This window comes from Artemia sp. Qi Xiang Cuo, chromosome 19, assembly GCF_049724085.1.
Source record: "Artemia sp. Qi Xiang Cuo chromosome 19, ASM4972408v1, whole genome shotgun sequence".
In the NCBI taxonomy this organism is placed as follows: domain Eukaryota; kingdom Metazoa; phylum Arthropoda; class Branchiopoda; order Anostraca; family Artemiidae; genus Artemia; species Artemia sp. Qi Xiang Cuo.
Window position 1 is genome coordinate 9,585,240 of NC_142812.1, and position 16,560 is coordinate 9,601,799.

The 16,560-nt window shown below is 35.7% G+C and overlaps 1 protein-coding gene across 1 annotated transcript in view; it reads right to left on the reverse strand.

The window, feature by feature from the left end:
* Window positions 1-12,245, reverse strand: part of LOC148940475 (uncharacterized) — a 100,655-nt gene extending 88,410 nt beyond the window's left edge. The window contains exons 1-3 of the mRNA XM_089105499.1: window positions 12,233-12,245; window positions 4,456-4,518; window positions 697-816 (exon numbers count right to left, since the gene is read on the reverse strand). Coding sequence (XP_088961625.1) covers window positions 697-816; window positions 4,456-4,508 — 173 coding nt within the window. The 5' untranslated portion in view covers window positions 4,509-4,518; window positions 12,233-12,245. The remainder of the gene's footprint in view (window positions 1-696; window positions 817-4,455; window positions 4,519-12,232) is intronic.
* Window positions 12,246-16,560: the final 4,315 nt, after the last annotated feature.

The window sequence follows — 16,560 nt, forward strand, 5'->3', positions numbered from 1 at the left end:
GGTGTTCCATCAGGAACATTCTTCATTATGCGTGCGCGATGGCGGGGTCATGAAGCTTGTGTGGTTTTAGATGTGGGTCAAAAATTCTCAGTGGAGAGTATAGGACTTTCCGCTACTGTATATTACATCTACCTTGGTAAACAGTCAACACGCTTCTAACAATAATGGTGGTTATTGGATAGCAGACCTAAATAACTGGTTTTGCCTGCCTCAAAGGCCCTAGGAAACGTTAGCTGGTGGCAAAGAAGGAAAAGGCAAGGAGTTCACCAAAACGCATGTAGTCTGTAGGCTATTATATACTAATATATCCCCCATGAAATCCCCCATGAAATAAGTAACATCACTAATTACGCTTTTGAGTTTTATAATGGGTACATGCGTTTTATATAAAAAAAAATTCTGAATACAACCAAGCCTGTACGTAAAGATTCCAAACTCTGGGAGGAGCTCCTCCACAATTCACTACGTTTCCAAAAGATACAATGGCTTGTAAGCAAAAACTTATAGGTAATACAGTATTTACGAGATTTGACAAAAAAAGTTTAAATTAAAAAGTAAAAAAAGTTAAATGTGTTAAAAAAATATTAAATATGCTAAAAAATATTAAATTATTTAATTATTAATTAAAATATTTTTAATAAAAATATTTAGAAAAATACTAAAATTAAAAGTTTAGATTACAAAAACCTAACTTACTTCACTTTATCTAATTGTCTTTCACTTGAATTGTTATCCTTTAGAGCTTTTTGGGAATTTTCTAATGAACTGAAACATTCCTGCGAACCATCACGGAACTGCAAGTCATCAGATAAATCCCTAAAAAGGTAAAAATAAACGGACAAGGAAAATAGCGTTTATACAATACACACTCGTACATCCAAGTTTGACGATTAGGACAGGGGTGTATTAGATATCAACGGCACATTTAACCACATTTTTACAAATTTAAACCAATACTTCTTTTACACTAGCTCTGCATTTCAATTTAATGCCCTCAAAAAGAGGAGAAAAACCTCAAAATTATGATTTCAGTCCTCGCGGAACACATTTACGATCATCCGCACCATAATATTTTTTTTTCACTAAGCCAGTTTAATTTCGGGGGACTAAGGTGGGGCTCATCACTGCAGAGGGTTTTGAGATATATAAATAACAAAATTCGGGACTAGATTTGAACCACAGTTCATATAATTATCCAGTATGATCATCCCCTATCTCACCCATTATAAAAACCCGGACCGGGGTGCGAGTGCTCCGGAGAACGTTTTTGCAGATAGAAACATAGGCGGCATCAGATCTTTTCATGGGTAGACAAGTCAGACTGTGATCTAATCGGAAACAAGTGGAAACCCGCTATTACGAATAATGCACTTTGTTGGAAACAATCGGAAACAGACTAACCCGCATTCCCGCTAATGCAGAAAGAAGTGGGAGGAGCTTTTTGTTCGCACCGAGAACGAAGACCAGAAATGATCTGCGATAAGCTTACTGGATAATTATATGAACTTTGATTTGAACAGAGATATGGGTGATACAAAAATTAGGGGCTCTTATTTAGGTTTTCTCAAATAAGAATATGATACTTTATTCACCCCCCAGATAAATCCTGTACTACTTTGACATTTACAAAATTACACGTACCCCCATTTCCTCAGATCCGAAAGAGCTAGTGCAAAAAAGCACTGACTAAAATCAGTCATTTGACGTAGTTTGTTTCCCCATGTAGCTAATTGCGTTCACTTACCTAGCCAATGAAAAAAGTTTACCCATTCAATCACTTATTTATTATTGTACGAGCAACACTGTTTTTTGCTAATGGTAGATACTGATATCTGCGCTTTCACGACTTAGACAATGCCTGAATGTTTACCATCCTGATTTTCTTATAACATTATCCACAATGAGATTCAGCTTCGTTCAATAATTAGTATCATCTAATGCTACCATGGGTGGATCCAGGGGGTAGTTTTAGGGACACGTCCTTCCCGCAAAGATCAGAGGTTCTACCAACTACGGGGGTGGAGGGGCAAAAACACTAACATGGGAGCCAAAGTTTCGTCGGTGCCCCCCCCCCACACACTATTTATGTATCCTCCCCTGAACGTATAAATAATTTCAAAGCCAAAATTAGCAAGCTAGTGTCATAATTTTTCGTTAGTTTGGATATACTTAAGCACCAAAATTAAGTAAGTGAGTGATTCAAAATCATCATAATTATTCACAATGATATTTTACAAAGGCCAAGATTCAGCTTGCTTCAATAACTGGTATCTGCCCGACTCAAATGTCAAAATTAGTTGATGCTCAAATGTCCCCATAAATTCAGATATGCTACCCCATTGCTGTATTCCACTCAACTTCAACGTTCAAAATACCATGTCTCACATATCAATGTAAGACAGGGGATGTATTAACAACATACAAATTGATTTGCAACCATAGTATCATCTGCATTTGAAAAATGTTGATGAGGTATTTTTTTGTTTTATTTATTTTATGCCGTATCAAAATTTCGATTCGTTTTTTGTTTTGTTTTTTTCGTCTATGTCTTTTGGCTATGTTGGATGAACTGCTAAGTCACTAACTTGCTGCTCGTTATTTTCCGTTGTGTGTGTGCTGTTTTTTTTTGTTTTTTTTTATGTATTTTCGGTCATAGAGCTTTATGTAAGATATATGATAATGTATTTGTTTTTACTGCTGAATGAATATCTGTCTATCCACATACTAGATGAAATCTTGTGGGGATTTTCAAAATAATATTTTAATTTAAAAAAGAAAATAACAAGGGAAAACACTTAGAGACGAAAAATTGAAGATCCCCCCCCCCGCTGCTTCTCCCCCCTGTATACATACTTTATCTTGCCAGAATTGTCTGGGATTATTAAAATGTTTCAATTTTTTTAAGATGATACAAAAGATGCAAATAAAATCACATCAGGCCAAAAAATTCGCTTTAATGAAACAATTTTTTTCTGTAACTACAACATGGTTCAACAGAGTAATAGTAGAAGAAACTAAGTCGAACAACTGTTATTATAAATAACGCATCGTCATGTGTTTAATGCGTCGAATTAAAATTAACCATCAGTTTTTTGGCAAATTTTTAATTGACCCCCCTAACTAAGGTTAGAACAGTTGAATTTAAGTGTGCCAAATATAAGTTTAGATTTTTATACACACTTCCTGAATAGATGTATTCGCGAAATTCGTCAGCTTGAATCGTCACTACAGAGCGACTCAAACTTAAATCCTTCTCTTTGGGGCTCGCCCCCCCCCACCTCCCGAAAAGAATGATTAGAGTTCGAGTAGCTTTGTAGTAACGATTCAAGCTGTATTTTGAATAAAAAGGCTAATAAATTCAAGATTGTCAATAATGTTATATTTAGTTTCCAGTCGTTTTTTCAATGGGAAAGATTGTATATTCATAAAAAAGACAAAGCGAGGTAACTTTCAAAAACTTACAAAAAAAATAAAATATATCTCTGGAATAATTTTTTTAGTAGACCAGTCTTGCTTGAATATCCTTGTAAAAATTAGAAAATATGTGAAAAAAAAACAAGTCAGTTGCATAGCCAAATGTTTCAAATCCATCGCCCCCACCCCCCCCCCCCAAAAAAAAAAATTGTGAAAAGCCTAAATTGTTTTCATTGTAAGCCCCATCCCCTAAAATCAAATTCTGACTACATCCCTGAAGCACGTCATACATAGATCAGCATTATATAACTAGCAAACACATAAAACAACTTCAAATGTATAGCATGCAGAGCTGCAAAGCAAAAACATAAAATCTACATAACAATAACATATAGCAAATTAAAGAAGACTGTTGAAATTGTGATCAACTAATTATGGAGTGGACCAGAGGAGGGGGGGGGATGAAAAATTCCAGCTTGACTTAACAGAGCAGTGTTTACACTGTGGTCACTGGAGACATAACATGATTCTTGCCGCTGTATCATGTAACTTTGGACCCGTGGCCCAAATCTGGAATCAGAGAGAGAGGTTGTCTAGTTTTACCCCTACATTTTAACTTCATACGTCAGTCCTACAAGGCTGAAAAGGCATTATATCAAGAAAGCGTAACTTCTGGGAATATATTTTGTAAGTGAGATATAGCACAAAAAAAAAAGAAAAAAATACCTTCTGAGGAAAAAATTAAAATCAAACCAAAGGAATAAACTAATTTTAAAAACATACTAAGTTGAAAACGCAAAATTAAAACATTGTATTTTACACTTGAGGGGGGAGGGGCATAGTTCAACTAAGTAAAAGGAAGTAAAAAAAAGTAAAAATAAAGGTAGACAAATAAAAATAAATCGAAAATCATTCATTTCAAAACAAAAAATTAGCAGAAGAGCTTTAAAAAATGAGATGATGTCATTTCGCCCTGGGATGACTAAACTGTTCTAAGCAATGGACAAAAGCAACAATCAAAAAAGAAAGAGGGAATCATACCAAGTATTATACATTTCACAGTTGTTTTCATCATGCATACTTGATTCAGACATTGAAACTTGCCTATAATAAGTTAACAAAGTTGTCAAGCTTAAGCGCATGAAAAAATATCAGCTTAGGTGGAATATAAACATTCAAGGCAAATAAACATTAAATGGAACGTTCAGAGACCAAACTGGTTTAGCACACTTAATTTTTTTGCATTATTTTACTATTAAAGTACTAGAATACTTCTCAATATTGAAGGTGAACAGGGACAATCCATAAAATAAGAAATAGATATAAAACTGATATACCAATTTGATCAGGTCCATTCCAAACTAAAAAAAAACTAATGAAGCATGCAATGTTACCTCAGACAAATATGATGAAAATCGTGTGTTGGGGGGGGGAGGGTGATCTTAACTCGACTATAGGTTATAGGGGGGCTCATATATATTCAGGGGTTACCCTGGTTGGAGAGGGTTGGGTACATATCGTTTTGATTGACACTATTGTCCCACATGGAGGTATTAGACACGACAGTAGCAAGGCCTTAGAAAATAAATCTACCACAAGAATAAGCTTTTGCTAAAATGAGGAAAAAAAGAGCAATGCTATGTCAAATGAATATATACATATGGAGTGGGTGTATATACAAAATTAAATTGGAGATCTGCACAGCTACATTGTACATAGGTACACAAGGGGGGGGGGAGAGGACGACGCTAGCAATGGAAGCATGCCAACCCATCAAATGAATTTGTGATAGTGGGGGAGTAGAAATGGACAAGCCAAAATTAAGATACAAGGGTTATTAATAAGATCTGAAAAATATATAAATAGCTTTATACCCTGAAAAATCTAAGCTGGGAAGATCTATGCAGCTTTCTATTTGCAGTATTTCTTAGAAAATTTGAAGCAAAAACAAAAAACATCTTTCATGCAGTTCCTGAGCAAATTTTGACAAAAGTTTAGACAAAATATTTCCTTGTGCTGAGTTCAGAAGAAACAGAAACCCTTGATATTTATCAAATTTAAAAAATACATGTTAAATAATACAAGTCTAATAATAAATTTGTACTAGTATTTTTGTTTATTAGGGCTTTCTAACTTGTTCTATTTTACAATTTCTCAGCAAGCTCCCAAAAAAGATACGCAAATGGGAAACAACTCAGAATTAAAAATACTCAAAAAGCCACTTCTTGATGCTTCAGATAAAACAATCGAGAGAAGAATGTTTTGAAGATTTGGTAGAGATCTGCCTTAACCTTTGACAGAAAAAAACAAACCTTTTTTTAAAGTTCAGGTTTCCCAGCCATAGGACATGGCAAGGTAGTTGAGCCAGATGTTAAGGACCTAAGCCAATTTCTACGCCAAAAATACATTATTTCTCTTTCTTTTTTCTTTGATAGCTAAAACTTATCTTCAAATCATGTTTCAAAACTTAAAAACAGGAAAGAATAGAGTATGGGACATAAAAATGCCTTAACATGTCCTAATTTGCGATATAGTAATTCCAAATTCATTGTGAAACTAGCTGCCAAACTGAGATTTGCAGCATACTTAAAAAAACTCAGCATGCTTTATTGATTAGATATCTGGTTTATAAAATCTTATTCGTTTTTTGAAATATTTATGTTTCTAGATTTTAAAAATAAATTACATCTGTTTTTCGTCCTTTGTAACTTAACTTGTTATGCAACTGAGCTTACTGCATCACATCATTAACACCCACACCAAGCCAGGTCTGTTTAACACCAGGATCTGAACCATCATCCCAAAGGACATAGGATTGCACCTCCAGTGTGCCACCCACTTGGCTAGGATGGCTTGTTTTTTTTTTCCTGGGTAGAGACTGTTGTAAATTGAAGCTGTCAATATTCAACTTTGTTTTTGTCATGACCTGGAGGCTTCAAAAACAATGTCTTTCTTTAGCCACTGTGCCTAGTATTCCAGTTATTGGTCTTAAATGCTTGTTAGAGCCCTGTATTGCCTTAAATTACACTTGCACAAAGATAAGGTTATAGGTATCTCCAGTAGGTAGTTCTATGATAGTATGACTTCATTGCATTTCGATGGTATCATAGTTCAAACTCCACTCAGCTTCTTAACAGTTCTTGTAAGGAAAGGCTATTCCAAAGGGGGACAGTATGGATAGCATAAAAAGTTGTGTTGCACCTTTCTCTGAGAGCATGGGAGATTTGGCTTTTGGACGTGACAAGCCAAAGAAGGGGTGAAGATGGAATTCAGGTCTTAGTAGTGGAGCAGCTTAGTGCTTGGATCATATTACCCTTTTCCCTCATGTGTATAAGAGTAGTCAACTTCAAACGTCATATGGAGTCTTCATATGGTGTTACTTTTAAAGTGAGGGATAAGTTTGACAGCTCTCCAGGGCTTTGATATCAATTTTGTATTAGGGTGATGGAAGAATTATGCCAAACTCTAGGTAGGAACAGAAAAGATCTTTGTAAAGCTTTATTGCCACATATGTTTTTTAGTCGTGAATTTGTTCATGACAAGTCCAAGTGCTCAGTTGACTTTAGAAACCTGGGCTTATGTGTAGGTAAGAAACTAAGCTCTCCATCAAAAATCACCACCCCCCACCCAACTGTTCCCTTCATCTTGAACCTTCAACTAGTTGTCCCAATATGGTAGGTTATGTGAGTATTATTGTGTTGTATATGTTGAAGTGCAGAATTCTGGGGCCCATTTAACAGACCAAGTGGAGTTTGTTGAAGTCCAGCTGAATATTAGCTGCCTCTTCACCTGTACCAGCAAATCACTTGAGGTTGCAGTGTGAGCATGTTTTATATGGTGTTAGCAAGCTGTTTAGGGATGTTGAACAGCCATTAAAGATACTGAACCAAGTTGGCCCAAGAATGGCTCCTTCTGGAATGCCACTGACACCTTGTGCTTGGGGGAGGATGCTGCCACTGTTATCATATATTGTGACTTGCATTGACACCATTCAGGTAGTTGATTCAAATCTTTGACTACTTGATAGGAGGATTTGTTCTGGTGTATATTTAGCTATGTAATTTAGTCAATCTATTGCCATGCCATCTTGTTAAGTAATTACCTTAAGTCGCACTACAGAGCAAATTCAGATCCTTCTTGATCTGTGAACTGATGATGGACAACCTTACAAAAAAGAGAAAAGTCCCTTAGAAGTCCCTTAGGATAGTGTGCAAGTGAATTTTGGTAACATAATAAGCTGCTTGCGTTTAGAAACTTTTTGTACATGAGACAACAGAGGCAAACTAACAAGTGAAAATCGAGCTTACTAGCAAGGATCATTTCAAGACGCCTTTCCTCTTCTATTTTAAGGTGACCCTTGCTTAACCAGCAAGGGAACCATAAGAAAATATGGGATTTGGGATTTTTGAGCACCAAAATGAATAGTGTAACACTTGGATATGGCAACACCAACTAGCCTATCAGCATAACATTCAGGCAATTTGGTATATTGTTATTGACTGAAAGTCCAGTATTTCAAGGAATCAGCAAGAAACTACACATAATTTCTGTTTAGGGACATTTCACTACTTGGAAAGTTGCTCAGCTAGGTGAATGAAACTGGATCTACAGCCCAAATGACGGACAGAGAAGGTGTTGAAGGTTGAAGGCATTGAATGGACCAGATGGAACAATTTATGACCTCCTTGTGAATGCCCACTGCATGGACTTTTTGAATTCAGTCTACTGTGATATAATTCATCAAATGCTTCACCTAAATCTAGTGTGGTAAAGAATCAAGTGGAGATATAGTGTCCTTAAGTTTTGTGACATACTTACAGGCATCATCAGGTTTGTATCAACTGATTGACTGGCACAGAAGCTATGTTGGCAAGAAAATATAGTTTGTTTGCACTTACATGTTCTAAAATAGCTGAGTTTACTAAGCATTCAAGAAGCTAACCAGGGATTCCACTTCTAGGGAGATTACCTATTTTAGGGAAAAATCACTTTTAGGGAACTTATTTTGAATCTAGGGATTCAGGGAAAACCTGGGGTAAAGTAAGGATTTTCAGGGATGTTCATGGAAAGTTTAATTTTTTCAAATGAAAGGTTGAAAAATTCTCAAAGATTGCATATGCTCAGTTTTTAAGAAAGCTTATGAAGCAACACTGGCTTACTTTGCTGAAATTGCCAAAATTTCAAAAAGGTGAACCTTGGAATATTATTTAGGTAGCCTGGCATTTATTTTATTTTTAAGCAGTGGCTTTGCTGGGTGTAAACTACCAACATAAGGGAGTATTAGTTAAGCTATGCAGCAATTGCAGAATAGAAGCAAGTGACCTTTGCTTTGCTTGCCTTAAGACAGTGATAACAAATCTGATTCTTAATCTATATACAGTAGAGATCACAAGATGGTAAAATTCTAGTTTAGCTACTATGTGTTCTCTTGGAAAGGGGTAACATTAAAAAAATTAAACTTTCAGGGATGTGTCTACAGACTGAAGCGTGTCATGGGAAGGTATTTTGAAGTACCTACCTCCACTCCTTCTCCCTCTAGAGGGCTGTGACTTTTGATGACCTTTAAAAATCTTTGTTTTGTAAAAGTGAAACTTTGCAAAAGAGATCTTCTGCTTAAATAAAGTACAAGAAAACTGTTTTTAGCTTCACAACTTTGCTCAATCCCAGTTTATGAAGTTTCAAAGATGCGCAAGTACATTTCTTAAATTTAGAAAAAAAAACACTGATATGGGTTAACATACATAATCTACCATTACTCAATTCTCTGGCAAAATATTGTTGGATTTTGTGCAGATACTACTAACATCATGTTTGGAGCCAATAGATCTACTTCAATGCAAATGAAAGCCATGGTGCCCCATATCTTGAATGTTAAATGCTCATGCCATCTTATTCCCTTATGTTCATTTTATGCATACTTGTCCCTTCCAAAAACATGATAAGACTTGGTGGAAAATATCATTGCCCACTTTTCCAGAAGTGTTTCCAGGCGAAATAAGTATGCCGAATTTTAGGAATTATTTCAACACAAAGCACATTGAAATCTTGCACCAGGACAGACATGTTGGTTGGCCCTTCAGACATGCATAAAGCTGCTTATTGAGCATTGGGTTGCTTTTACTAATTATTTCATAGAAACCATGTTTGACCATCTTGTTGACATAACAAAGCAAGTTGACAAAGCCATACCTTGAATTCAAGTACTACTCTCTTCACCTTTCCAACAATTTCAGCATAGTTTTTCAATTTGAGCTCCCACTTCTTCACTTGCTAAAGGCAAGTGTCAGAAAACTTGTGAATGACGTTGCAACTAACTTCAAGGAACTGGAGTATATTTGCAAAGTTGGCTTGTTTACTGAACTGAATGCTTACATTTTGATTACCTGCCTTTAAACCAGACATAGGAGGGAATAGCTGTATTCAATTTAATATTGGACCTCAAAAATACTCAAGAGCAAAGTGATAACATTGATCTCTTATTAACAGTCTTGTCAAATATACTATAGTCCTAATCAAGTAGACCATTTCAAGTTTGAACATCAAATTTATGATATTTTGGCTTTGGCTGAACCAAGGAATACAATAAATTTGAAGCCAAAATCCCCAAGGCCACTATTTGCAAGATTTCCTGTTCTGGCAGAAAAGTAATGTCTCCAGAAGACAGACATAGAATAGAGGTCACAAGCAATGACTGATATCACTGATCTTCAACTGGGAGATGCCCAAGTTCAAGACCTATCAGTTAAGCAGTGCTGGATGAAGATACTTGGTCTCAAGACTTGCATTGGCAAAATCAAGTACCCAAAATTGCAGAAGTGCATATTTCTGATCTTTGTTACCTTTTAGCAATGTACCAGCTGAGTGTTTGTTTAGTCTCCTGAAATTAGTCAAAATAGACATCTGAAATAGTCTCAAGAATTTCACCCTAGTCTCACTTATTCCAAGTCAACTACTGGTTGAAAAACAAAGATAAAACTACATCAACTGTCATCATACCAAAAGCTATGGCTTGCTTCAAGACAAAAGAAAACGTTACATGTAATGAAGTGCTAGAGATGACACTTCATTGAATTTTTTTTATCTATTCTCATTAGTGTAAAAGATTCCCAAAGGATTGGAAGACAACAGTTTTTCTCCCTTTTTACAAGAAAGCTGATAAAACTGAGAGCAAAAATTACCGAGGAATAAGTCTAATTGACATTGCAGTAAAAATTTTCGGGATTATCCTCATTAAAATGAATTTTGCCCCCACCCCAATATACCAGTTAAGGTTAAAATCCAATTCAGGGTATACACTTGCACATTAGGGGGGGGGGGGTGAATCTCATTTATGATGCAAATGAACATTAAAATTTAGATTCAGGATTCAATTCTAACTATAGAGGTAAATTTGAACTTTAACACCCCCTCCCCTAATGTACAAATATATACTTTGAATTGGTATATATAGGGGTGGGGGTAAATAACATTTCAGCTACCAGAATAGTCTGTTAATATAAACCTTATCCAAAATCAAAAGAATGTTAACATGGAAGCTTGGCAATACCTTCCCATAGTATATTTTTGGCCCAGTATGCATTAGCCTACTGAAAGTTTCATTTTCCTAACCTAATCCCTTTCCAAGATAGTAAAAAGCAGCTATACTAGAATTTTACCTGGACTTTTCCACTTATTGCAAAATCAAATGACATAGGGTAAAAAACAGTATCAAATTGAGCAAAATTATGTAAAACTAAAACCTTCACACCGTGTTACCAGAGGAATTGAGAAGAGTTATATGTATCAATGAATAGCTAAAAATCTAAGCTATGCATCAATATTGTTATTATTAAAATTATTTAAGACTGACCACTTGAAAATATTAGTTTATTGACTTACCTACAAGGATCTCTTTTAGGAAATACCAATTAGCCTATACTGATGTATATATCCTTTCAGTGATTTAGTTTTATTGACATATTAAAAGAAAGCTGATTTCTTTCTGATTCTAAAAATGTAACTTTTATAGCTTGATATTTATTCTATAAATCATATATTAGCCTAAATATAGCCTAATTGTATCTTTTCAATTGCTTGTCAAAACAGAGACCTCATTTTTAATGTATGTGAGACAAATTATTGGTGGAAATTTTACCAAGAAGGCAGGGCTCTTGTTACAATCCTCACATTGCATCATGCTGTAGTAAAATAGAGGAGGTCCAAAAACCCATCTCTATTTTTCCAGAAGGCCAAAGAAAAGCAGTCTTTCCCAAAAAGAGGTCTTTTACCCTAGTTCTTCCTTTAAATAATGATTTCTACTCTATAATGTACCAACAGCAAATGTATGCATATTTTAGCTTCTGAATTCTTTTAGCCTAGGCTACAGGGGATAGTTTTAGGGGTAAGTTTCTCTAGAAGGTAAAAAAAATTGCACTGAATAAACAATTAGGTTAAAAATTTCTGCTAATTAGAGGGACGGAGGGGCAAAAAATACCAATGGGGGAACCAAATTTTCATCAGTACCCTCAAACATCAATTCTTTATCTGCACCTGCTGGACTAGCCTACCTAATTTATGCTAGGCTAACCTAATTGCTTTCAATAACAGTGAAGAGCCTATGCTCTAGAATTTTAATATTTAACAAGCCTAAAAAAGACTAATAGCCAAATAAGTGTGAGTGTCTTTAAAATAGCCTGATCAATCTACTAACCTTGCCCAGTTTTTCCAGGAAACTATCATACAAAAAATAAAGAGCATAGCTCCAGGACCAAATATGACCTTCTAGCTATTTATTGAGAAAAAAAAAGCAAAATGGACACAAACCCCTTTATATACTAACTTTTTATGACAAATATTTGATCAGTCCACTCACAATTCTGAAATCGATCCGGGCATTGTTTGGGCACTATGAGATGAAACTGATGAAGAGTGTGATTAGCAGATACGGCATCTACTATTACAGCCTATAGAAATAATTTAATGAGAGGTAGTGCTGATATACACAAAAACAATCAACAAAACCATTTAAGACTCCTGGAAAGAACAAATGAAAGTAGACTGATTGTTTGTTATATTATGATATTAAGTTGATACGACGGTTAAAACGTCAGTTCGCGAATTTCGGCGTTGGCTGAACATCACAGATATATAGATATACAGAGATATAGAGAACTGTCAAATAAGTCTCTGACGGCGGTTAAAAAGCGACTCGAAGCCAAGAACCTTCAGCACATTGTCATAAGTAGTGAAGGCCTGACCCACCATAATCCTACAAGCCCAAATTTGGATAGCTTCGATATCTTGACCCATCCCAGCACTCAACTGTACACTAGGGCCCCACATTGGGCACGCATATTCAATGATGGGTAGAAAATAAGTCTTGAAGGCAAGCATCATGGAATTCACACTGAACCCAAACTGATTCATGGTAATCAGTGACTGTAGCGCTGCATACCCTTTTCGCACAAGGTTACTTACGTGGTTGTTGAACTTGCAATCAACGGAGAAAATTACCCCCAGAATTTTCTCACTGCCAACTATTTTAATCAAGGTAGGGGCTCCTGAAAGTCCGATTTAGGAGGGTTGAAACGCAACGCCATGCACTTCTGCTCATTGAGGGTAAGGTTTGATTCATTTGATCCATCTCTTTCTTCGAAAAGCTGTATGACTACTGACACATTACACTAACATGGCCAATTGAGTTAAATGTTTGCTGTAAATTAACCAATACGGGGTTTGGTCATAAAATTGCTCATAAGTTAACATGGTATTCACGTAATAGTAAGACAGCAAACCTTATTGATTATGTTATAGTAAACCGAAGACTGGCAGGATCAATACAAGATACTAGGATATATGGGATTGCCGTTTTTGATGTTGAAAGTAAAGATCACCATCTAGTAGTATAAAGGGTTAATTTAAAGCTGAAATATCGGAAGAGTAACTACCTCCCGGGAAGTTATGATGTTGGTGGAATCCAGGATCAGAATTTGTGAGAAACTTTCCAGGAACGGTTGAATACTAAAATTGAGAGTTTAAAATTTGATAATGTGGAAGATGGTTGAAATAATTTTAGAAAATAATGTGCGAAGTTGCTGAAGGTGTATTAGGGAAGAAAGCTAGAACTGCAGCTAAGAATATTAGTGAAAAATCTTTATGTTTAATAGAAAGGAAGAAGGACTTGTACAAGAATTATCTGAGTGATAGATCATATGAAAACAAAAGGAATGTAAAGAAAGGGGAGAAAGCATTAAAATATGAACTAAGGAGGTGTGAAGTGGTGGCCATCGATAAAATTGCCGAGGATCTGGAAGATGCAGCTAGAAGGCATAATAGTAAAATATTTTACTGGTATGTTAACAAATTGAGAGGGAGTAGTCAATCCAGACTTGGCCCAGTTAAAGAGAGGAATGGGGTCGCAATTAGCGATAAGGAAAAAACTAAAGAGAGATGGGCCGAACATTTTGAGAATTTGCTTAACCGAGATAGAATTGTAGGAAAAGATATAGAGGAAATGAAAAAGTTTGTGATACCTTGGATGTGAAGGAAGATTTGTTTTATGAAGAGGAATTAGCAACAGTACTAAAAGAATTAAAAAATAATAAGGCTCCAGTTGCTGACAGGGTGGTAAATGAGTTTCTTAAACATGGTGGCTCTGAGGTTAGAAATAAGTTACTGAAAATTATGAATATGATTTTTAAAAAGGGGAAGTACCTAACGATTTTAGGAAAAGCTTAGTTAAGCCACTTTACAAGAAAGGTGGTAAAAGTGAGTGTGGTAATTATCGAGGCATTAGTCTGGTCTCTGTAGGTAGAAAATTAATTAGTAATATGATACTTTTTAGACTTAGAGATGTCGTAGACAAAGTTTTAAGAGAAGAACAGTGCGGTTTAGAAAAGGTAAAGGATGTGTCGACCAAATTTTCACTCTTAGGCTAATAATTGAGAAATGCCTGAGTTTTCAAACACCTTTGGTCCTCAGTTTTAAAGATTATGAGCAAGCGTTCGATTCTAATGATAGAAGAGCTTTAGTAAAGGTTTTATCCTTTTATGGTAAACCAGACTAATATATTAAAGTGATTTGTACTAAGTACGAGAATAACGCTGCTGCAGTTAAGGTAAGAAATGAGATTAGTAGCTGGTTTTGTATTAAATCAGGAGTTAAGTTTGGTTGTGTTCTATCCCCCTTTATATGGATTATTTTGATGGACTTTGTTTTAAGGAGCAAAGGCAAGGCAATGGGAGACCACGGAATCAAATGGGGAGGGAAAAGTCTCCTGGACTTAGATTATGCTTATAATTTAAGCATCCTAGATGAAAGTGTGAGCAAAATGAATGAAGTTTTAGAGGTTTTGCGAGTTCAGGGTGCTAGAATTGATTTGAAAAATAATGTTAAGAAGACTAAGTCACTAAGGCTAGGAATAAGTTAAGCTGAAAGGTGACGTTGGATAATGAAAAGATTGATCAGGTGGACAGCTTCACTTACCTTGGTTAGGTATTAGTAAAGATGGTGTGAGCAGTGAAGATGTTAAAAGTAGAATAGCCAAGGCTCATGGTGTTTTTTCACAGTTAAAAAAAGTTTGGAAGAATAGAAAGATAAGTCTGCAAACCAAGATTATAATATTAGAAGCTACAGTGATGACAGTGGTCAAATATGGCTCTGAAGCACGGACGCTCCGAAAAGCGGATGTAGATTTGCTAGATGTTTTCCAGAGAAATTGCTAAAAAAAAACTAAAGAGAAAAAACTAAAGAGAGATGGGCCGAACATTTTGAGAATTTGCTTAACCGAGATAGAATTGTAGGAAAAGATATAGAGGAAATGAAAAAGTTTGTGATACCTTGGATGTGAAGGAAGATTTGTTTTATGAAGAGGAATTAGCAACAGTACTAAAAGAATTAAAAAATAATAAGGCTCCAGTTGCTGACAGGGTGGTAAATGAGTTTCTTAAATATGGTGGCTCTGAGGTTAGAAATAAGTTACTGAAAATTATGAATATGATTTTTAAAAAGGGGAAGTACCTAACGATTTTAGGAAAAGCTTAGTTAAGCCACTTTACAAGAAAGGTGGTAAAAGTGAGTGTGGTAATTATCGAGGCATTAGTCTGGTCTCTGTAGGTAGAAAATTAATTAGTAATATGATACTTTTTAGACTTAGAGATGTCGTAGACAAAGTTTTAAGAGAATAACAGTGCGGTTTAGAAAAGGTAAAGGATGTGTCGACCAAATTTTCACTCTTAGGCTAATAATTGAGAAATGCCTGAGTTTTCAAACACCTTTGGTCCTCAGTTTTAAAGAGAATGAGCAAGCGTTCGATTCTAATGATAGAAGAGCTTTAGTAAAGGTTTTATCCTTGTATGGTATACCAGACAAATACATTAAAGTGATTAGTGCTATGTACGAGAATAACGCTGCTGCGGTTAAGGTAGGAAATGAGATTAGCAGCTGGTTTTGTATTAAATCAGGAGTTAAGTTTGGTTGTGTTCTATCCCCCTTTATATGGATTATTTTGATGGACTTTGTTTTAAGGAGCAAAGGCAAGGCAATGGGAGACCCCGGAGTCAAATGGGGAGGGAAAAGTCTCCTGGACTTAGATTATGCTTATAATTTAAGCATCCTAGATGAAAGTGTGAGCAAAATGAATGAAGTTTTAGAGGTTTTGCGAGTTCAGGGTGCTAGAATTGATTTGAAAAATAATGTTAAGAAGACTAAGTCACTAAGGCTAGGAATAAGTTAAGCTGAAAGGTGACGTTGGATAATGAAAAGATTGATCAGGTGGACAGCTTCACTTACCTTGGTTAGGTATTAGTAAAGACGGTGTGAGCAGTGAAGATGTTAAAAGTAGAATAGCCAAGGTGTTTTTTTCACATTTGAAAAAAGTTTGGAGGATTAGAAAGATAAGTCTGTAAACCAAGATTATAATATTAGAAGCTACAGTGATGACAGTGGTCAAATATGGTTCTGAAGCATGGACGCTGCGAAAAGTGGATGAAGATTTGCTAGATGTTTTCCAGAGAAATTGCTGAAGGATTGTTCTGGGTACCCATGGCTCTGAAGCACGGACGCTCCGAAAAGCGGATGAAGATTTGCTAGATGTTTTCCAGAGAAATTGCTGAAGGATTGTTCTGGGTACCTGGCTGACTGACCGTATTTCAAACAATAGGCTATACG